The sequence below is a fragment of the Benincasa hispida genome, chromosome 10, assembly GCF_009727055.1.
Source record: "Benincasa hispida cultivar B227 chromosome 10, ASM972705v1, whole genome shotgun sequence".
Lineage (NCBI taxonomy): Eukaryota > Viridiplantae > Streptophyta > Magnoliopsida > Cucurbitales > Cucurbitaceae > Benincasa > Benincasa hispida.
In genome coordinates, this window is record NC_052358.1 from 5,808,836 (window position 1) to 5,833,474 (window position 24,639).

A 24,639-nucleotide genomic window follows, 5' to 3' on the forward strand; every position below is an offset into this window, starting at 1 on the left:
TCAATCCTCCACCCGATTGTTGTAAAAAAATAAAAATAATAGTAATAAAATAACTATGTCCTTTTTATTAACATAAGCCTAACTCAACTAATAAATAAGGATGACAAAGTTTCCTATGGGGTCAAAAAATTCAAGATTTGACTGAGTACAGGGGTTAAATGGATATTTAATTCGAGCCTCCTATCTCGTTCTTGAATCTGTATCGAACTACTTTTTGTTGTTTTTTAAACTATATAAATAAATAAAACTACGAGCTTATACAATTGCATTATATTTATCTATTTTTTAGATTTTAATAAATATATAATAAAATGGAAAACATATATTTTTTTCTCTGTGGGACTCAAACCTCAATAAGGGATTCCTTGATTAGTTTCCCCGAAACGGGAAAGGGTTGGGGCAGGTACAAGGATGAAAACTTCTCAAATGGACAGAGCTAGAGAGTGCATTCTCAGCTTGCTTCACCTCATTGTCATCCTCATTAGTATTGACATGTGTCTTCGACCAAGAGCTTAGAGGTTCAGACTTCCTATGATATATTGTTGAATAAAAAAAAACTTATGATATTTTTTAATAAATTAAATGTAAATTAATATACAACATACTCAATAAGATAGTTGGGAACGCTTGTACACCTATGAAAATGATTGGTAACGTTTTGTGGCATAGAGATACAAATAAGGACTATGATGGTTTCATCCTAATATAAAGTCAAATATTGATTGCTTGAGAGGATGTTATGCCTATTCAATCAATGATATGTTTTTAATACTAAGTATAGCTAACCACACAACGAATAGTAATGACAATCTAAGAAACACACATAATATAGATAACCACGAGCCTCTTCATTGCTAACACATCCATATATCAGTTGAGCTATGTTCGCATCGGTTATAGCCTGTTTAGATTGATTTTTAAACTGATAAAAATAATTTTAATTATTTAAAAGTTACTCTCAAATAAGCCCTAAGATCCCAATTGAGATTTTGAATTGTCGTTAGTACTTACTCCATTTGTCAACAACCATGATTTGACTTGGGTATTATTAAAAGATGTTTGGCAAGCATTAATTATATAATCTTCTCTTACACGTAATATTTAATCTTAACAAGCAATTCATTCCCTAATTAGGCGCAAAATTTATGAGGATTCCTTAAAAAAAAAAATTAAAATAAAATAAAAAGATATATATATATATATATATATGAGGTTTCTTAAAATAATAAAATACAAATTTACGAGTAAAACCTTTATATGGTGTATTTATGTATAAACTAATAAAATAAAATGAATTAGAAATTTCGTAAAAAAACATTCTATGAATTTGACTAACAAGGAAAAAAACTGAAGTTTTGGTTTGAGATTTTTTTTTTATGTGAAAAGAAAAATAAAAAAATAAAAAAAAATAACCAAATGACATGCTAATTTTAATTTGTTTCCCTTTTTCTATAAAATGAAATAAATATCGTACCCACATAATTTTGGAAACAATCAATTTCAGACTCTAGATTTATCAAATTAGATCATTAGTCACTCAATATCAATTTTAATCTTAAGTAGTGTAGCAACATTTTTTAAAAAGTATTGCAATTTAAATTTCTAATAAGTTCTCACCTCAAATTATTGATATATGATATTGATGAAAACTTATGGATTATTTGGTTGGAAGGGAAAGAGGGTGGAAATGGGGATGGACTTACAAAGTCCATGTTTGATTGGTGAGCTTTGTTTATTTATTTTGGAAAAGGCAATTCGCACAAGTAAATAAATTGCATACCCGTGGGTTTTCACTTCTTCTTCCCCTTCCAATCACCATTTTCCTTCAACAACTTAGTGTTGCCTTCCATTGTATAATTAAAATAAAACTACATAAATTAATTATTTAAAATCAATTAAGGCAAGTTTTTTTTTATTAATTATATACTTTATAATTACACAAAATTTTGAAAGTGATCACACAATTTAAACAAAAATAATATTTACTTGGGTGATCTAATAATATTTTCATGTAACACCAAACATATGTATTACTTATTTCCAGGAAAAGTTGAGAACATTTTCAACATAGTCATTCTTGATTCCCAGTAATTTTATTTCAGATATATAATTCTCAAGCATCCTTAATTCTTGGGCATTGAGAAAACTTTAATCCAAACGACCCGGAGAAAAATTATATTTTTTTTTTCCCCCAAATTTTGTGAAATTTGAAAAAGTTATTTAATGGTCAATATTTTTCTGCTCGTGCATTGGTCAATGTTGTTTTTTGCAAATTGTTTTTTTAATTAATGAATTCATGAAAAGTTGTACGCTGTTTTATGCTAAAATTAGTTTATGAATTAGTGGAAGTTTAATTGATGGTAAAATTTGAATTCATAATTTAAATTTAGGAATCTATTTGATAAAATTAAATTTATCAAATATTTAGGGTTCAAATTGAGACCGTGATAAATTTAGGGTTACTACGATTTTTTTTTTTCAGAGTTGTATCATCTAGCAACTTGAGTCTATAAACCATTTAGTTTTTTATTTTTGAAATTAAGTTTATTTTTCCACAAATTCTTTACAATTACTTATATTCCTTAAGATAACATTCGAATTATTATCTTAATTCAAATAAAAACAAGTTTTTAAAATCTATAAATATTTTTTAATTTACATAATTTGGCTTAAAAATCAATTTTCAATCGTAGATAACAAATCAAAGAAATTTATAGGTGAAAATAGTATATAGAAGTTTAGTTTTTGAAAAACAAAAGTAAAAAAATCAAATGATTATTCAATAAAATTTAAGTCCCATTTAATAATCATTTGATTTTTTTTTAATTTTGAAAAATAAATTTATAAATACTTCTTCTGTACGTATAAGTTATTTGGTTTTCGTTATCAATTTTCTGTCTTGTTTTTAAAAGAATTAAGCCAAATTTTGAAAGTTAAAAAAATGACTTTTAAAATTTTGTTTTCGTTTTTTAAATTTGACTGAAAATATAAATGTTCTTAAAAAGGGAGTGACAACTCTAATAAGAAATCGAGTGAAAACAAATCTAAATTTTTTGCTTGATTATTTTATTGAATTCTCTCTTCTGCTTCGAAACAAACCATAGTTTGACTTGGGCATTAAAAATGTTTGTTCTACAAAAATTGTACTATTGCTCAATCCTTTTTCTTACCTTACACCAAAAAAGAAGGGAAGAAAAGAAAATTCCAACTCTTAAACCTATTTAACACCAAACAATTGTCTGGTAAAAAATAACGTAATTCAACTGATATAAAATTTAGGCTATCAACTTTGAGATGAAAGATTCACAAAAAAAAAAAAAAAAAAAAATCTAAATAATATATTAAGGCCACGTTTACCAAAATATATGAAAATTGTTGTATAATCGTAATGAAATTTCAATGATGAATCAATTTGTAATAAACTTGAATCGCAAACATAATTGGATTGATTTTGATCACATTTACTTAAAATTGTGAATTTTGTCAAATTTACTGTTACCATTAATTCTACGTTTACCTCTAAGGGTCAAGCGATAACGGTAACGATAAAGGTAAAGATGTCAAAATTGATAATTTTTCAACTGTAACTGTAACAATAATGGTAGTCGGCAACTATAGTGGTAACGATAACGATACAACGTAATTCTCAGGTGCAATCGAGTTGAGTATTCTTTATTCATCAATCAGATTGCGTTATTTCATTACATATTTGAATGTAAAGTCCATGTATAAGTACAAATGCAAAACACAAGTAAACAACACAAAAATAGTCAAATGGAATCTATTTTTTTCATTCCTATTGATCTATTGCATTTTCAATGGGTTAAACGTGGTCTAAATTCTCCCCCAAAATTGTTTAGACATAAAATGTATGAGGTTTCCTAAAAAATTAAAATAAAATTTTATGTGGTATCCTAAAAATATAAATAAAATAAACGTCAAGTATTTATATAGCTTCCTAAAAGAAATTAAATAGGAAATTATAAGGATTACTAAAATAAAACAAACTAAAATTATAACAGAATCTGTATGAAATGAAGTAAGTTAATAAATTTTGATTTAATTTTTTTTTTTTTTTTGTGCAAAGATGAAATTTGATCGTTTCGTTAGTATTTTATGTGAAACTATCAAAGTCGGAGATTTAAATTTTGATACTACTTTAAGAAAAAAAATAAAATGCATAGAATAAATTTAAAATTGTTGTGTAACATATAGTAAGTATTTATTTACTTTTAAGGTATCATAGGACATAGAGTATTAAGGTATCATAGGACATAGAGTATTCTAGATGCATTAAACACACAAAATTAATAAGAATTAAATATGCTTTTAAAAAAAATAATTTATTAATTAATTTGCAAGAAATGTGACAAGTTGCTCTGATCAGTAGACAATAGCTAGTTGATCTTTTAAATATACCAAATCAGCGTCAACAAATAAAAGAAAGGGTCTCAATTGGTGATTGAGCCTTTTAATTAGTTTCTTTTATTGTCCATGTAAAGTTTTATAATATCATTTAGTTGCATTTTTTAAAATACAATCTTTTTTATGTTTAATATTAAATTCCTAACCTAACTATTTATACCAATGTTTGTTGTGAACGACCCATATTTATCAAGGTTCAAGCCCATAAGAGAGTCACATAATGAATTCAACTTTCTTTTGTCCGAGAGTTAAGAGTAACTAGAAGGTATAAATAGGAGAGCATCTCTAGTGACTTATAAAAGTGAGTATAGAGATAGTAGAGGATCTTCTCCTACACGTGTAAGCCTTCATTTGGATGAAGGGATAAACTTGGGCAATTGCACTTGAGAAAAAAAATATGGTTTATTTCTTTTTTGTTTCATTATTCTTTTTAAATCCTTAAAGCGTTTACACACTCTTCACCTCCTTTATCTCTTTTGATTCCAACCTTACAGTCAACAAGTGTACGTCTGAAGAGGGAGTTGTTTTAACTTAAACCGACAAAAACAGTCTGCACCACGATCGTACCGTATTTACCTTCAAGGTAGTAATTTCCACAGCACAACGAATAACCTCCGGGTCTAACGACGGATTATGATATTAATTTAAATTTAGTATAGTAAATAGCGCCTGTGTTATTTTCAAATTTCAATTTCCACCTTAATAATTGTTCAAATTAAAATAAGTCACATTATTAATTATAAATGAAGTGGACATATATCAAAAACTTTTATAATGAGTAATAATTTTATAGTGTGTTTAATTTAACTTCTCAAATGTTTAATTTTGAAAATAAGTCATTGTGAAAAAAAATTGAAAAATTTGAAAATTGTTCAAAGTAATATTTGAAACACTTTCAAGTGCATTTTAAATAATTTTTATCGAACTAGTTTGAACAAAAATGACCTTAAAAAATAATATTTCTTTAGTCAATCCTTTATCACGTAATATTATTGGTATATTATGGATAAACATATATCAAATAAATAATTAAGTAATGTTTTATTAAAATAAATAAATAAATAAAATTTTGTTAAAGTGAGCATAGTTGAGAACCATCCAATTTCAAACCAAGTTGTTAAGCTAATGGTAGACCCTAAGATTTTATCTTTTACCAAAGTTTCATTGACCTCTCAAGATACCTAAAATTGAGAGTTTTTTTTACGACATAGTTTCTTTCAACTCTTTCAATGAAACCATTGAGGTTCTTATGTTGATCCTCATGAAAATCTTAGGTTCTTTTATTGCATTTTTTTTCAACAATTATAAGTTATAATCTGATCGATTTTAATTAGAGAACTAATATAAATATAATACAAAGTTTAAGGATTTTAGTTGAAATTTTTAATGTCTCCAATCTAGATCTCGAAGAAACTAAATTTACGAGCATGGATGCTAACTCCAACTAAATTATTGTAGTGATTGATCAATAGAAAGTCAAGAACTAAACCTGACATGATTAATGATATAACGTTTAACCAATTGACATCTAATAGCCCGATTAGAATCAAAATCAAAAGTTCATAGAAACAATCCCATTGTGGGTTTTTTAGAAGAAAAAATTTATCAATTACTTTTTTGTAACATGAAGAAGAAAACCATTTTCTCGACCAAGTTCAACGTTATTTTATTTAATGCAAAAAAAATAAAATTATATACTTGTGGTGGAAGCTCTACGAGCAAGAACAATCCAACAGAGCAATCGATACAACACAAAAAAAGCAATCATAATCCCTACATTCATCCACCGGAGATCCCCCTCAAGCCCTCTGTTCTTCAGCACATCGGCACCGGTGAGAGCGCAGAACCGCCGCCGCCCTTGATCGATCCATGAAAAACACTCCGATTTCGCAGACCAATACTCATTCACCAGCATCGCATCTAAAGGGTACCGATACAGCGAGATATAGTACATGAACATCCAAAATTTCGGAATGTTCTGTTTCGGAATGAAGTAGCCGGAGAAGAGGAAAAACCCGCCAAGGACGGTGCAGATTAAGGAGTTTCCGGTTATGAAATCCGGCGAAATGGCGCTGAGGAAAAGCACCAACGAACTAGCCATCATCACGATGAGCCAAACGACGAAGGTGAAGAAGGCGAAGGCCTGGATTGAGGGATTTAGCCCTACGATCCAATAGACTGGGGCGGCGAAGAGAATCGCGACCGCGAGCAAAAATGGGAGGAAGATGATGGTGTTGGCTATTAGGTAAGAGGAAATTTTGTAGACTCCTCTTGAGGCTTCTTTCATTAGAACCCTTCTTTCTTGCAGGAAAATGGGGAGAGATTCTACTGTGGAAGAGAGAAGGAAACTGAGACTGAAAGCAAAGAGGCCCAATCTTTCTGTAACTCCTTCTTCATCTCTTTTCACTCTCAGGTAAACACTTCCTAACCCTATTCCTCCAACAATAGCTTGCAATGTTCTACCTAGAAATAGTTGCTTTGTTCTGTATAATAACTTCCAGAATCTTGAGCAAAGTAACATAATCTCTAGGAAATGTGATAAGGAAAAGATTGATATCTGTTTGCTGCTATTGTTGTGTTGTTGAACTCTTTCAATGGGTTCTTCTGGCCAAATTGGGGTGGAGAAAAGCTGGTTTTCTTCTTCTTCAATTTGGGAAGTTGGTGGGCTTGAATCTTCTTTCAGTTTATCTATGATTTCCATAGCAAATTCTAGTGCATTTAGTTGAATTGGGATTTGAATTCCCCTTTCAGCAATCCTCTTTTCCAGTGATTTGAGGCTTCCAAAATGAACTGTTAAACCTCGGGATAGAATCAAGAAGTTGGAAATGTATTGGAGGATTCTGTAGCCTGGTTGGTGGATTGAAAGAATCACAGTTCTTTGTTTACTTCTGGTCATTGAAGAGATTAGCTCAACAACTTGAAGAGCAGAAGTGCTGTCTAAGCCTGAAGTTGGCTCATCAAGCAGAAGAATTGGTGGATCATGAATCATTTCAACTCCAATTGAAACCCTTTTCCTCTCTCCTCCAGATATCCCTCTCTTCTCTTCATCTCCTACAAAACTATCTCCCACATGAAACAAACCAAGCTCCTGCATTAATCTCTCTACTCTTTCTTCTTTCTCTTCTGAAGCCAATTCTCTGAGCCTCAACTTGGCCATGAACATCAAGGTTTCTCTTACAGTCAAAAGAGGAAGCAAGTTGTCCTCTTGTGTCACAAACCCACACAACTTCCTAAGCTGCTCAGGACTTTTCACCCATTGATCATTAATGGAGATTGCTTTAGGGTCAAATTCCTTCTCTTTCACTCTTCCTGATAGAATCCTGAGCAGGGAAGATTTGCCAGTTCCACTTGGGCCAACAATGGCGAGCACTTGACAACTTCTTGCCACAAATGAGACAGACTTAAGAACATTAATGGGTTTTGGTCTTCGAATCAGCTCGGAAAAGGAAGTGGGTATGGACCTTTTTGGAAGAACAGAAAATGAGAGATTTCTGACAGAGAGTTTCCTAGTGGTGGTGAGTGGTGGGGAGTGGTGGTGAGAAGAAGAGGAAGAAATACTGGTGGTTTCCTCCGGCGAGTTGGATGTTGAGAAGAGGGTGGTTGTATCGTCTGCAATGCATCGTTTTCCCAAGCAAACCGCCATTGTTGGGTGAAGAAGTCAAGCTCAAGCTTTTGCAGAGATTTTCATGGTTACGACTACAAGCCTCATTGAGAGAGGAGGAGAAGAAGAAGAAGAAGGCTTGAGAATGCAGAAATTGAGTGCTTTGAGATTGTTAGTTGGACCAACCAAGATTGATTGCAAAAGAAGAATTTTCAGTTGATATTTAAACCGAAGAAGTTGGTCTCGTTGGTGAGCAGAAATATATTTGGACTATTCTCTCGGAAGGTAAGACTTATTTTGGGATTATTCTAAATTCCATGAAAATTGGCCTAAACTTTTTAACTTTGTCCGGATCCAGAAGGCTGCGGCCGAGCAAGGCCAAGCACAATTTTCGGAGTTGTTTGCACGGATGATCACGTTAAAAAGACAAAAGGGGGCGAATTGAAATATATATATATACACGCAATCATACCTTCAAATTTCTTAGTTAAAATTAGACTCTTAAACTTTCAATAGTTGTGAAAATTAGACCTTTAATTGATAAAAAGAATTGAACCCTCAAACTTATACAATTGTTACAATTTCTACAATTATGTAAGTTTGAGGGAACAATTTTAACACTTGTATGAGTTTGATGGCTCAAGAGTTAGGCACCCAATTTAAATGAATTAAAGTCAAGGACCATCCAGTTTCAAACTTAATTGTAGACCATCTTTAATTGCTAACACGTCTCTGTTTAAGTTTCATTGAAGCTCTCGAGATTCCTAAAATTGAGAGTTTCCCTTGACAACACATTTCTTTCCAATGTTTTTAATGAACTCGTTGAAATTCTTATTTTTATCCTCATGAAAACCTCTGTTCTTTCATTCTGAAAGCTTTCTAGCAATCTAAAACAAGTCATTAGATATGTAAGAGTATTGAACAACACTTTCAAGTTAGAGTTACAAGTCACGATCTCACCAATTTTAATAACAAGGACTCAGATAAATATAAATATAATACATAGTTTAAGTATCTTAGTTGAAACTTTTGGTAAATAACTCTTAAGTTCAAAGATAAGTGTTACGCTCTAAGTATACATATATAAACATGATATTTGTTGATGCAAAAACTTGGAGAGAGGAAAATACCTGATATTTACGTGATAACAATGATAAATTTGTAATTTGGAAAAGAAAGACCCTGCAAAACAAAGAAAAAAGAACTCCGATGCCAAAATTAGAATGAGAACTCTAGAAAGCATAAATACCAAAGTAAACATGTTATTTTTTCTTAACCACTCCATTGCTTAATATGTTATTGTTTATGTGTAGACAATTGTTATGTCAAGTCTCCTTTTGAGGGTGCTTATATAGGGATCATCAAATCGCTGAATCGACAATGACGATTCAATGGGTTATGTGAGGCCAGATCAAGAAGAAGCTTGACAAGTTCTTAGGCTAGAATTTTTTGGAGCTAGTTCATCAAGGGAACTTATAACGAAGCATGCTTCCGAAAATAAAAAAAAATCGATGTGCTAAAAGAACTTTGAAACGAGAAGTTGCTGATAGAGCAGCAACAGCTAAGCATCAAGAACAATTAGTTAGGTTTGACTTGAAATGATTTTATGTCCAAAGCTTCCATATAGAATATGCTCTACATTTCCCTTTTCACAATTATGAGATTCAATTTACTTTGTATAAACATTAGAACTCAACTTCAACCATAAAAGTATTGTTAGCAACTAGCACCTAGTTCTAGGTATTAAAACTTTTCAAAACAAGACTCAAAGTTAACTCCATTATAATCCATTAAACTAACTTGGCTGGTAAACATGTTTTATGTGTTGTTACTGTAGCAACCTTATCGAGGATCTAATAAAATTTTTCCTCGTGGGTGAACAAGGAGTGGATCGAGTTAAGGAGATTTTTTTGGACAAACTCGAAAATTTAGAGAAGTCAGATTTTTAACCCAATCACAACCCTATTCATGAGGGTCAATCGGGTTGGAACGGTTGATCGTGTTTGTTTTAATTTTATTTTAAAAATTCGGTAATATTAATAAAATTGTGAAATCAATAGAAGATGGCAAAAGTTGATAGTGAAAGAAGGGAACTGGAAATCGAAAGAGAGAAGAACGCTGCAACTGTAAGGGAGAAAGCCTTTTTGCCTTTTGTGTCAATGTGGGCTAGCTAAAAGTAAATCCTAAGTTCTAAAAGTAAAATTATGTATATATATTCAGGCAATTTTGTGTCAGGTAGATCAATCCGACCCAAAAAAAAAAAAAAAAAAAACACCTCGACCCGAGAACCAACTTGAACTTTCAACTTTTTTTCCTAATTTTTAACCCAACAAAAAAAAAAAAAAAAAAAAAAGACGACACATAGTTTAGGTAGTTCAAGTTCTCAATGTTATTTGAACACCCCAAATTGATATATTTTGTTTTTTTCTTATTAGTTAAACAATTTCGAAGATTAAGGAATCAAACAATGGGACAAGTAAACATAAATAACATTGAGTGTGGATGGTACAAGATTGTTGCATATTTACCTTAAGAATATATTTGTATAGTTATCATGGTACAAGGTGTTAATTATTTTAGTTTGAGTTATAATAATCTGGGTTGGAGTGCATACTATTTTAGTCCGGATGGAAATTAGGAAAAGATGATATACATACACAAGGTAGCAAAAAGGAAAAGAAGAGATAAGTAGAAAATAGTAAACATTGTTACAAAAACATATTTGAAATTTAGGGTCTAGGAAGACATAATCTCGATAAAGGGTTAAGAGGTCATGAATTCAATTCATGGTGATCATCTACTTAAAAGATTTAATATCCTATAGGTTTAAATATTATAGCCCATTACACTACTTGAAATTGGGGTCCAAAACACCACTCAAAAGGATATCTTTGATCTTATCTAAATTAACTACATCCATGATACTTATATTTGCGATTGAAGGTTTAATTCCTTACTCTTTGAGATTGTTTAACTAAAAAAAAACACACTATCAATTAAGTTATACTCACTTTGTCAATAAGAAAGAAATGCAATCCAAGCCAGAGGATTTCATTCACAATAATTAATGGTGGAGTAACCAGTTAAGTTTTGAAATTAAAATTACCTCCAGAGATAAAAAGTGAAAAACAGAGAGAAATAACATGATATAAAACGTAATCTCATAAAGGGTTAGAGATAAATATATATACACAACCCAACAATAAACTACAAAGACAGAGGAAAGAGACAGGCAAGACACAAAAGCAAAATTCATACATACAATACATAAAAGAGAAACTTTAGTGAAAAAAATTCAGGTGTTTTTTTGGTCGGATTGATTCTATCAGACCCAAAATTATATGTACGTACGTGTATAAGAATATATAAAACTTGGGATTTACTTTTTAGCCACCAACCCATATTGAATTTGATAGACATCAAAAGGCAAAGGACTTCCCTTACAGTTGCAGCAGTCGTCGCAGTTGGTCTTCTTTTCCTCGACTTCTTTCAGTTTCCATCTCCTATTGATTCCACAATTTTTTAATATTAGCAAAATTTCAAAATAAAATTAAAAACAAAAAAACAAACAAACACGACCACCCAATCCAATCCGATTCGGCTGGGCCTCATGAAATAGGATTGTGTGATAGGTTGGAAATTTGGTCGACCCAAATTTTCTAGTTGGTCCAAAAAAAATTTCCCAACTCAACCTAGTCCTCTTAGTTGATCGCCTTGAAAAAGACAAATTTTATTAGACGCTATATAAGTTGCTACAATGACAACAAACAAAAAAAAAAAAAAAATGTTCATCAGCTAAGTTAGTTTAGTGGATTATAGTAGAGCTAAGCTTAATACATAAAACTAGATGCTAGCTACTAACAATTTTTTCATGATTGTATTTGAAATCCAATTTTCATACAAAAGTAAATTGAATAGGGAAAAGCAAGAGCAGAATTTATTCTATACACGAGCTTTAAACATAAAATCAGAAACCTAGCTAGATGTCCTTGATACTTAGCTGCTGCTACTTTATCAGCAACTTCTCGTTTCAAATCCCTTTAACTCGTCAACTTGTTTTTATCTTTGCAAGCATGTTTAGTTATATAGGCTCCCTCAATGAATAAGATCCAGCAAACTCTGGCCTAACAACGGGTCGGGCTTCTTGTCGACCTGCCCTCACGAATCCATTGTCTCCCCACCTTCAATTTTCGATACGGAAACTTGGTGAGACACCCAGGTAAGCATCCTCAAACTCTTCATCGTCATCCTCGTAACGATATTACTTATCGTCCTCAGGATCATCATAGGTTTCCTTCTGTTCTTCGACAATCAATGGTTTACACCATGAAGCTCTCAGAAGCAGACACACACTCTCCTCAAACATACAGTCATGGATGCTAACAATGCACAAGAAATATATAATAAGAACAGTAATTTAAAAAGATAACAGTATTCAAAGTATAAAAGCATCACCTTATCCAATAGATGTAGATTACAAACACCTTATACAATAAGTCACTGAATTCCGAGAACAACAGAATTCTATCCGAGTCCCACCAAGCAAGCATTTTAAGTTCAATAATCAATCAATTAAATAAGACCATGGCTTATGCTAATTTATGTTATACGTTTCAAAGAATGGGAAATTATAGATTGACCATCATACTCCATATGTATGATGGTAGTTACAATTATGCTTTCGAACTTTCTATTGCAAAAATTGGACCCTCAAATTTGTACAAGTGTTAAAATGAGACTCTCAAACTTACAATAATCTAGAAATTGGACACCTAATTGATAAAAATTTAAACACCCAAACTTATATAACTGTATTGTGACAATTTCTACGATCATATAAGTTCGAGGCTAAGAGTTAGACTTGCAATTTATATGAATTAAAGCCAAGGACCACCAAATTTCAAACCCGTTTGTTAAGTTAGTTGTAGACCCTCTTTAATTGCTAACACTTTTCTTTGACCAAAGTTTCATTGACAAACACATTTTATTCCAACTTTTTCAATGAATTCATTGAAGTTCTTTGATTAATCCTCATGAAGACCTTTTGTTCTTTAATTCCAAAGTTTTTTGGCAATTTAAAACAACTTATCACATATTCAAAAAAAGATTGAGTCACTTACGAGTCCTGATTTCACCAATTTTAATATTGATAACTAAGATAAAATATAATACAAAGTTTAAGGACTTCAGTTGAAACTTTTGGTAAACAACTCTTAAGTTCAAAGTTAAATATTATAGTATAAGTATACATTAGATGAATTGTGAACATGATATTTATTGTTGATGCCAAAATCCAAACAGGAGAATACACACCTGAACTTTCATGTGACAGTAATAATAAATTTATAATTTGGAGAAGAGATGTCCTGCAAAACAAAGAAAAAAGGGCTCCGATGCCAAAGTCAGAATGAGCACTCCAAAATAGAGAAGAAGTTGGAAGTTCAAGTTCCATATTAAAATCTTAGATCTATATCCAATTAAAGTTACTTCTTCTAGTTAAAGCTACATGAAGTATTTTTTTTGTTTAATTAACCATTTCATTGCTTAATATGTTGTTACTATTTGTGCAGACAATTGTAGTGTCGAGACTCGTTTGAGAGTGCTTACATTGGGGCATCATCAAATTTCTGAATAAAAAATCGATGGTCGGTGATTCAATGGGTTACATGAGGCCAGATCGATAAGAAGTCCGACGAGTTCTTAAGCCAGAATTGGCTAGAGCTAGTTCATCAAGGGACTCTATAACAAAAACATGCTTCCAAAGATAAAACAGGCCGACAAGCTAAAAGGACCTTGAAACGAGAAGCTACAGATAAAGCAACAGCAACTAAGCATCAAGAACATCTAGCTAGGTTTAGCTGGAAATGATTTTATATTTAAAGCTCAAGTATAGATTAAGCTCTACTCATTTCTCTGTATACAGGTCTTTGATTCAATTTACTTTTCTACTTAATGTGCCTTATCAGATGCTGGTAGCTCCCAATTAAAACTAAGAATGAAGATCATAAATACTTAGAAGGTGTAAATGATGTCATCAAATTCTTTATATAAACAATTTGATCTTAGAATCAATCATAAAAGAATTGTTAGTAGTAAGCATCTAGTTTCATGTATTAAAAACTTTTCAAAAACTCTAGACCCAAACTTATCCCCACTACAACCCACTAAACTAGCTCGGCAGATGAATATATTTGTGTTGTTATTGTTAGAAACTTGTTGAGCATCTAATAAAATTTGTGTTTTTAAGGTGAGTAATTGAAGAGGTACCTGTGTACACGAATCAGATTGAGTTAGGGAGATCTTTCTGAATCAACTCAAAAATTTTCAATCCAATCACAATCGTATTCAAGACGATCAATCGGGTTGGATTGGGTGATTAAGTTTTTCTTTTTAAATTTTTTACTTTTTTTTATTTTATTTAAAATACTCACTAATATTTTTAAAAATAAAAAATTAAAAAAAAAAATGTGAAATCAATAGAAGATGAAAAAGTTATATCAAGAAAAAGGTTGTGGAAAATGAAAGTGGTAAAGGAGAAAGCCTTTTGCCTTTTGATGTCAATCAATATGAGTTGGTGGATAAAGGTAAATCCTAAAGTTCTAAAAGTAAAATTATATATTTGGTTTGGGTAGGATCAATCCGACCAAAATTTCAATTTTTCTATCTTTTAACCCAATCCACAAAAAAAATAAAAAAAAATAAAAATAACTAAAAAATAATAAAAATAACTAAAAAATAACTAAAATAACTAAAATAAAAATAAATAAATAAATAACATAATTCGGCCTTTATGGTTTAGGTAATTTGAGTTCTCGAGTCATTTGAACACCTTGATATAGTGTGCTCTTTTTTTTAGTCAAACCATTTTAAAAAGTAAGAAATTGAACTTTCAACCTCAAATATAAACGTAATAAAATAAGGTAGTAAGATTCGAATAAGGTCAAAGATGTCCTTTTAGAGTTGGACTGTATATAGATTTGGTTTGGTTCGGTTCAATTAGGGGAGGTTTTTTGGACCAACTTGAAAGTTTGGATTGGCTACTTGAAAATTCTACTATTGGTTGTGTTGGGTTTTCGGTTTAGGGTTCTTTTTCTTATTACTTTAAAATACTTAAAATTATCTACAAATTGATAAATAAAATCTCATAAAATTCTAATGTTAAATATCAAATATTCATGATTTCTATTGCAAACTTTAAACAAAGAAGAACATTGTAACAATCTTAAAAGAAAAACGTTGAAAATTTAACTTTTGGAGCATAAGCTAAATCCTAAATATTAAAACATATGTAACTCGGGTTGGATCAGGTCAGTCCCGAAAAAAAAACGAGAAAAAAAATAACTAAAGATTCAACTCAATCCAACAACAAACTAAACCCAATCCAAGCAGAACTAACCCAACTCAACCTTTATAGCTTGAGATGGATGGTATGGATTATCTGGATTGTCAGGTCGTTTAAAAATCCCTATTTTAAAGTTTGTCTTTTCATATGAAATCAACGTTTGAAAAAAAAAAAAAAAAAATGCCTCAACCATTTGCTTAAATTTTTCATCCTTTTATCAAAACTAGTTTGAGTTGCTTTTCATTCATCCAACATTTATCTAATGAATAGTTTGTGGATAATTTTAGCGGAGATATCAACTTCCATAAATTATTAGTAATTTTAACATAATGTTGACATGGCAGTAGAAATTCTATGGCGGTTTTTCAGTTTTCACTTCTCTAATCTTAGTTTGCTTTGAAGGTATTTAGATCAAGGAAGAGCTTCTAATCTATTCTCATCTTTACAAATTTGATTCAACCAACTCGTTCCTTTTCCGAACAAATGTTGAACAAATTTTAACAAAACATTAGAAGTGTAGTTGTCTCACATAAAACACTAGTTAGTAGGGAGCTTCTAATCTTAGTTTGCTTTGGTTTTCAGTCGTTCTAGTTTACTAACACCTTTTGTATTCTCTAGTTTAAATGCGGGATTAAAAGATGTAGTTTAAAATCTTTGAGAAAGTACTCTTATAATTGAGATTGAAAAAGAGAATTATACATAGGGAGGGAGGACTCTTGAATTGAGGTTGGGAGAATAAATTACTCTACGTGATTATAATAACTTTTTATATAGTGAAATTCTGATGGTTTGTTATTTTTTATTTAAGAGTTTTTTCATTCCTAGTTTTATTGTTCTTTCGTTTTAAATTTATCTTTTATTCTTCTACTTATTCCAAGAGTAGAGGGAACTTCTTCTGTTGGGAAAGAGGAAAAGGTTTTGACTAATTTCTCAAAACAGTCAACCTTGTAACTCAATTCCTTTGTTGATAATCAAAGATGCACTCTTAATTTCATTGCATAATTTTTCTAGAGAAAAATAAGAAGAATGAAAGAAAGGAATAAGGCAAAACGGTGGATTGGCAACAAAAGGAGGAAACCTTTGGTTGGAGAAGGTGGGAGGAAGGGAGAAAATAAAACTAAGATAAAGGTTTCAATAATTTTAAATTAATAAAACAAGAATGACACATCACTCCTGCTTCTTCATTCCGACTCTGTTTTAGAACTATTTGCTAAAATGTTAGGGACTAAAATTTCTCTTTTAGAACTTGAATGACTAAATAGACATTGAGATCAAACTTCAAAGATAAAAAATGTATTACGCACTAGGAATTAATAATTGAAGTTGATAACTTCCATGAAATTATCGAAAAACTTCCGGTAAATGAAAAGCAACTCAAATGACCTGATAAATAAAATAAAGAGAGACTTTAAAATAAATGATATTCAATTGACCCGACAACACAAACAATCAGACTATCAAATTCAAACTATAAGAATTGAGTTAGATTTTTTTCTATTTTTTATAGATTGGGTTGAATCTCTAGTTGAATAAATTTTTTTCAAGTTGACTCAACTCAACCCGAATTACATATATATTATATGAGTTTTAGTTTTTAGGATTTAGCTTATGATTAAATTTTCAACGATATTCTTTTAGGATTGTTTCAATATTTTTGTTTAAAATTATTAATAAAAATTGTAGATATTTGATATTTAACATTTGAGTTTTATGAAAGTTTAGTTATTAACCATGCATTATAGATAATTTTAAGCATTTCAAATTAATGGAAAAAGGAAAAATCAATACAACTTAACTCAATTCAACCCAACTCTTAGATCTTACTCAAGTCTTTCGAGTAGCAAACTCGACTAATCCGGATGGACATCAAAAGGCAAAAGACTCCTACTTACAGTTGCAATGCTGGCCCTTCAAGAGCAAGCACCCTCCTTTTTTCTTTTTTCTTTTTTCCCTATTTCCAGCTCCCTTCCCTTCTCTACATATCAACTTTTGCACTCTCCTATTGATTGCACAATTTTTAAACATTAGCATTAGCAAACTTTAAAATAAACTTAAAAGAAAAAAAAGAAAAGAAAAGAAAAAAGAGTTAGGTCCGAGCAAAATCCCTAACTTGACCAGGTGCCCACCTGAAAAGACAAATTTTATTAGATGTTCAACAGGTAGCTACAATAACACATAACATGTTCATCAGCTAGTTTAGTGAACTATTAATTGACTTTGAGTCTAGAGTTAAATTTTTTAATACATGAAACTAGGTACTAACGGCTAACAATACTTTTATGATTGATTCTAAGATCAAATTGTTTATACAATGAATTCGATGGCATCATTTACACCTTGTAAGTATTTATGATCCCCATTCTTAGTTAGTTTTAATTGGGAGCTACCAACCTCTAATAAGGCACATTAACTAGAAAAGTAAATTGAATCAAAGACCTGTACACAGAGAAATGAGTAGAGCTTATTCTATACAGAAGCTTTAAATATAAAATCACTTCCGGCCAAACCTAGCTAGATGTTCTTGATGCTTAGCTGCTGCTGCTTTATCTGCAGCTTCTCGTTTCAAGGCCCTTTTCGCTCGTCGGCCTGTTTTATCTTTGGAAGTGGGCTCCCTCGATGAACTAGGTTCAGCCAACTGTGGCCTAAGAACTGGTCGGGCTTCTTGTCTACCTGCTCTCACGTAACCATTGAATCCCCACCTTCGATTTCCGATTCGGAGATTTGGTGATACACCCAGGTAAGCATCCTCCAACTCTTCATCGTCATCCTCATAAGGATAGTACCGATCATCCTCAGGATCATCATAGGTTTCCTCCCGTTCTTCAACGATTTGAGGTTTATACCATGAAGCTCTCAAAAGCAAACATACACTCTCCTCAAACATGTAGTCGTGGATGCTAACAATGTGAAAGCAATATATGGTTAGAACAGTAATTTAATGGGATAACAGAATCCAAACCCTAAACTATAAACCATAAAAATATTCATGTAATGGTGAAGGAACAGACCTCCCATCAAGAGAACGATGAACAATCAGGAACTCAAATGGATGTTTACATTGTGGACAAGTTGGTTTTTGCGTGTATGAGGCCCATCGAAGGATGCAAGTCGCACTTCATGAAAGTGAAAGAAAAAATAAATAAAAGAAAAATAAAAGGTAATATAAAAGGTCACTCTCATTCCTCAAACAAACAGGCATACAGAATACGCTTAAACACTCAAGTTCAAATGCCTAAAAATCATTCCAATATGTGTTCTATTCGAGTCTTATTGTGCTTGTACCCATCAAACATTCAACACGGTGTTTGATATGTGTCCAATTTAACAAACATATCACTATAATTAATCAGTGAACAACAGAGTTCTGTCCACTTCCCACAAAGAAAGCATTTTAAGTTCAATGATCAATCAACTAAATAAGACAAGCCTTAACTATGACTTCTGCCAGTTACTCCAAGATGCTTTGATTATAAATCTAGAACAGCATACCTCTTCCAATTAAATTCGGGCAATCTAGAACAATTAGAAACATTGCACCAAAGGCAATGGTGGATACAGTGAATTTTCTCCTACAAAGTTTAGCGGACTCCCAGGAATACGTTCGCAACAACTTAAAACTCCATCTCCAATACAAGCATAGAGCCACAACGAAATGAAATATATATGGATAAGTCATGTTATAAAAAATATTAATAGGTATATGAAAGATGAATCAATTGGGACAAACCAATAGGCGTGCTCGCAGCCTCTCACTAAAGCAGTTTCTTGAAGTGCTATCTTATTTAAGCAAATTGCACAAGCCCCATCGTGACTCCCATGCCCCGTTACTTGAATCTCTACCTTCTTTCCCATTTCCAACTGAACATACAAATCCAGCAAGTTAGACATCCTCAATTTACATATATGCAAATATCCAATATTAGAAAACAGACACTTAAACAGAATCATAGATGAGCAATTCTAACTGAAAGAGAAGTTCGTATACAAGAATATCCAATATTTCAATATAGACACTAAACAAAATCATAGATATGCAACTCATTCAGAAAGAGAGGAAAGTCTTCCTTATAGAAGAAAGAAAAGCATGCAAAGGCAACCAACCAAATTCGCAAGAGAAAAACAACAGCAATCCAATGACTGGCAAACAGATGAACATAAACAATAGCTTCTGCTTCTTAAGATTACTCATACCATACAACCAAGCACAAAAGTCAATTCAATTCGATTCAACCATATTCTCCATAGATCAACTTCGAAAATGAATAGATAGAATAAAACCTGGTCGTAAATTACCTGTTCTTGAACGGCATCTGAAACGCTCTGGATAGAGATTCCGGAAGAAGTCATAACCCTCCGATCTATATGGCTCTAAATTACACAGAACCCAAACAGTTGTTCGGCACAAATCAAAACTTGAAAAGAAAGGAGATGCTGAAAAGAAAGATCTACATTTCCAACTGAACATACAAATCCAGCAAGTTAGAAATCCTCGAAGTATGTATACGTGAATATCCAACATTCAAAGAACAGACACTTGAACAGAACCATGGATATGCAACTCTAACTGAAAGAGAGGAAAATCTTCCTTATAGAATAAAGAAAAGCATGCACAGGCGACCGATCAAATTCGCAAGAGAAACAACAGCAATCCAATTACTGGCAAACCGGATGAACATAAACAACAGTTTCTGATTCTTATGATTCCTCGTAGCCATACAACCAAGCACAAAAGTCAATTCAATTTGATTAAACCATATTCTCCCTAGATTAAATCCCAAAAAGCAAGCCTCCCGATGTCCATAATCTTGATGATGAAAGAAAACAAGACTAAACCAAGGATCTCAGACTTCTTTAATTAGCCCCCAAGCAACGCAAATCTTAAAAACAAATGACAACAAGAGTAAACCAACGATTTCAGATTTGAGAACGCAATACTACCAATAAGAACTATCAAGCATCATTTCTTGCGCAGAGTTTTACGCCCCTGATTCTCTTGGATAAAGAAAGTGCGTGAAAGTAGATCAACTTCGAAAATTAAAAGATAGAAGAAAACCTGGTCGCAAAGAACTAGTTCTTGAACGGCATCTGACAATTCGGCGCTCTGGATAGAGATTCCGGAGGAAGACATAGCGAGTACACGAGGGTTTCTCCTCCGATCTTTCACAGAACCGAATCAGTTGCTCAGCACAAATCAAAACTTGAAAAGAAAGGAGATGCTGAAGAATTATTCTGAACCAGGAGAAAAAGGATGCTCAGAGAATATTCGATACTCGCGATCCAGAAGTTCTTGACGAGAAAATCAGAAGATGTGTATTATGAAGTCCTTTTATAGCAATCTAGGGTTTAATTCATTTGATTTCTCTTGACCCTAATTAATAATTAATTACTTTCCTTTTTCGTCTTCAACCTTGTTGTTGCGTAATTATCTTCAACCGACTCACCGGTTTTACTTTCCCTCCATTCGGTGATAAATTAATAGGTTAAAATGTTTGTTAATTTTGGTCCAACATAATTGCATTACAATAGCATTTTTAAAATTAATAGGTGTATAGCAAAATCAATGGTAAATTTAACAAAAATAATAATAATAATAATAGGGAAGTTTGTAAAGGGACTCATTCGAAATTTGGCCTCATTCTAGAAGAATTGGTCTTCTACTAGTAAAAGTACCCATTTGACCTCAAAACGCATGCGGGAGCCTGCTTCTAGCTCCTCCTCCCATTTCCTGCTCCTTCATTTTAATCCTCATAAGACACAATTGTAATTTTTTTCTTCAATTTTCTTCTCATTTGCTCATATTCTTCTTCTCATTTTCTCGCTCCCGCTCTTCTCCCCTTCATCTTGTTCTTCATCAGAAACACTTGCAACTTTTTTCTTCAAGAAAAAACTGCAAAACGAGGAATAAAGAGAGGAAAACGAGAAAAAAGCGACATAAACAGTGATCGTTGGAGAAGAAATAGGGAAGACCGTTCAGCGTAAATGAAAGAAATCACCAGAAACGAAAAAATGAGAAAAAAAAGAAGAAGAATGAGAAAAAAAAGAAAAACAAGAGAAAAAAAAGCTGCAAAAAAAGGAGGAAAGAGAGAAATAAGGGTTAAGAGGTAAATTCACAACATGATGGGATCAACAAAAGGCCAAATTTCGAGTGAGTCCTTAAATAAGGGTCATCTGTACAAATTATCCATAATAATAGACTTGATAGACTCTAATTAGAGTTAGACTCTTGTCACAAATTTTTATGAGTGTACACGAGTTTGAGTTGGGTTGAGAGTATTTTTTTTGTACCATTTGCAATCCAAAAGACCTAAATAAAGTTTTCAATCCGACCCTTAAAATTCGGATTGGGATGAGTTAAATTGTCAACTATAAATTATTGTTAGGTTGTATGTCATAAAACTCGCATTTTGTAATTTTAAATATATTTTATTTACAATAAAGATGTTATTGTCAGTTATTCAATAAAATTGTTGTTGAATATGTAAATTGCACTTGTATAAACTAAATCCAGTAAATTAAGATCTATGGATATTATGTGGAGACATAAGAGTGGATCAAGTTCGAGTAGATAGCCAAAAACAATTTATAGTATACAAATAAGGTTGGGTACCTTATTCTGATAACACTATTGGATGTGGCCCATTTTGTATAAGTTACAAATGTTGTAAAGTGCTACAAACGAAGTGGTCTTGATTTCATGTGGAGACATGGGAAGTGGGCGCATCCGGAGTTGAAGCTTCTAACTATGATGAATGCGCTAACTATGCCGGAAACAGACCGTTTTTAAATTTGCCTCGATTGTTTGTCTCTTGCCTTGAGCTTTCCTCAAGTTAGCTTTCGCTAATTCGAGAGTTTGTTGAGCTTATTGTGGATCAATATCACTAGTCTTCTCCGCATCATTTACTAATGTAAAGAGTTTGTATAAGATTGGACCAAGAAATAAGTTACCTTTACTTTATAACGTTGTTTACTGTTTAAGACTAACTATTTCAAAGCGATTACCTAGGTAACTTAACATTAATCCTGAGCTAATTATGAACTTCTGTTTATTTAGGATTATCCTTATATTTGCATGGGCGAGGGTTGGCTTAACAGCACCGACTCAATAAGCTTCCTTTTTCAGGGGTAAGACTGGTAGATAGTTGGGGACATAAGGTGCAAGATGAAACTCACTCCTACCCGCTTTTAAGGACAGTAGAGAGGTTGTTCCCTTTAGTGTTGACTTCAGGTCTTGAATAAGGGGCCCCACTCTCTAATGGCCCGAAAGAGACTAAGTTTGGTGATTGGATCACAAACCAAATGTTCATTAGAGGATCAATGGGACTTAAGAAACAAGAGGTAATCTCAAGGGAAAACAGTTATTGACCCAGTCGTTATTACGAACAACCTATGAAGGGTCAACTTACTAATTAAGGTTATATCAAGCGGGCACAATATATCTATAGTGAGGGGAGTGCAACTTATTGCTTTAATGGAATGACTCGGTAGCTATGAAGCACAGATACAGATACGAAAACGATCGGATACGTCGATTCGTCAATTCGTCAATTTCTAAAAAACTAAGATACAGATACGTCTAAGGATGCGTCATTTTTTCTATATATGTTTTTTAATATATATATTTCTAAAAAACGAAGATACTGATACGTTGAAGATACATTTTTTTCTTTAAAAAAAAAAACTAGGATATAGATAAATTTAGCATACAAGTTAATAACAATAGCACAAAATAGAATACAAATACGGAAATACAATACAAAAAAAGCAACATCTAAGATGTTGAAGTATAATAGTTAATAAAATGCAATAGAAAAGTGACTCATATTGCAAAGAAGAAGAAGAATATTAGAGATAAAAGTATGAAGATAAACGAAGAACTTATTGAAGATATCCAAATGGTTTATATTTTGGTGGACTTTGTGAGGATTCAAATGTGAAGATGGAGATTAGATGATTCTAGTCTAAGGTTTGGTCCGTTATTTTTTTTTTCCTTTTTAATTTTGAACTCGAGTAGTGAGCTTTTTAAATAAGTTGCCTAATTTTAGATTGGGAAAGATTATGTGAGTTACTTGTCTTTTTTCTTAAAAAAAAGTATCAGATACGTATTTGGGAAATATCTGGAAGTATCAGTATCCGATACGTGTCTGATACTGATTCTTTGCCTCACATGAAGTATCTGTGCTTCATAGCCCGGTAGTTAACGAGTGGTGATTAATTCGATTTAAAGAGTTTAACCAGTTAATTTCATATCGTTTAAGCCCATAATTTGTAGGTCAATCAGGTCCCCTTACTAGTTCACGAATAAAATAAACCTTATAATAGTGTGACGAGTAAATTTGAAATGTTCAAATTCGAATTAAAGGGAATTAGTAATTATAAGTGATATAATTACGCGTTTAACTACGAAATTAAACAAAATTGAACAATTGGTTAATATTTAAATATGATTTAAATATTAATTTAATGAGTATGGATTCATGATAATGAATTTGATATTCAATTAATTTAATATTTGATATTAAATTAATAGAATTAATTAAATTATTAAATTAATTATTAAATTTTATTTGAAAAATTGAATTATTGGATTAATTTTTGTAAAATCAATAAAATTTAAGTTGAACTAAAAGAATTAAAACTAAAATTTTATTTTAATTTTAAAATGACAAAATTAAAGAGAAGAATAGATTTGGGAGAAATCCACTCAGTGGGATTTTTCCACATATTGAATACATTGATCTTCCACTCAATCCCACTAGATTGAATAAGGGGGAGCTATCTTAAGGTTAGGCAATCTGAGTGCATGAATTTCTTGGATAAATCTCACAAGATTGAGCTGAGAAGACATCAATGCAAACTAGTTTTTGGTAAGAAAAGAGATCGAATAAGAGTTCTTCAGTTTTGGTAGAAAATAACTTATCCTCTCAAATTATTCCCTAAATTCAACTCATTTTGAGTTTCACAACTCAATTTAAGGTCCAGTCTACTACACATTTAGATTGAAAATTGGAATTGAATTTGTGGATCAAAGGAGTTATTCAAAAGGTATTTCTAAAACCTTCTTGATATTCTATGAACATGCTTGTTTTGATACTAAAATCAATGAATTAAAGTGCTTAATGATCCTGAATTCTTCCGCTGATTGCTTGCTTAAACCAACACTTATTTTTCCCTATTAATTTAAAATGTAAAGTTATCTACAACACATTGCTACTAATAACTAAAATCTTATAAAAATTGAAAGATAAGTATCAAATATCTATGATATTTGTTA

The 24,639-nt window shown here is 31.7% G+C and overlaps 2 protein-coding genes and 1 long non-coding RNA gene across 4 annotated transcripts; all 3 read right to left on the reverse strand.

The window, feature by feature from the left end:
• Nucleotides 1-6,065: 6,065 nt before the first annotated feature.
• Nucleotides 6,066-9,319, reverse strand: LOC120088111 (ABC transporter G family member 23). Its single transcript, XM_039045183.1, has one exon. It carries the CDS (start codon nucleotides 8,066-8,068, stop codon nucleotides 6,116-6,118), a length of 1,953 nt encoding a protein of 650 aa, XP_038901111.1. The 5' UTR covers nucleotides 8,069-9,319; the 3' UTR covers nucleotides 6,066-6,115.
• A 1,987-nt stretch (nucleotides 9,320-11,306) lies between these two features.
• On the reverse strand, nucleotides 11,307-13,590 carry LOC120088114. The gene is made up of 2 exons (XR_005484822.1): nucleotides 13,340-13,590; nucleotides 11,307-12,405 (listed from the first exon to the last, which is right to left on the reverse strand). It is a non-coding gene; the product is annotated as an uncharacterized LOC120088114 (long non-coding RNA).
• A 3,661-nt stretch (nucleotides 13,591-17,251) lies between these two features.
• LOC120088112 (E3 ubiquitin-protein ligase RNF13) lies at nucleotides 17,252-20,676 on the reverse strand. 2 transcript variants are annotated; one of them, XM_039045184.1, is made up of 5 exons: nucleotides 20,422-20,676; nucleotides 19,662-19,736; nucleotides 19,096-19,226; nucleotides 18,377-18,481; nucleotides 17,252-18,265 (listed from the first exon to the last, which is right to left on the reverse strand). In XM_039045184.1, exons 1-5 carry the CDS (start codon nucleotides 20,494-20,496, stop codon nucleotides 17,860-17,862), a joined length of 792 nt encoding a protein of 263 aa, XP_038901112.1. In that variant the 5' UTR covers nucleotides 20,497-20,676; the 3' UTR covers nucleotides 17,252-17,859. The 2 variants fall into 2 exon arrangements, with proteins under 2 accessions (XP_038901112.1, XP_038901113.1); XM_039045185.1 differs by having other exon boundaries at nucleotides 17,550-18,265; nucleotides 19,662-19,825.
• Nucleotides 20,677-24,639: the final 3,963 nt, after the last annotated feature.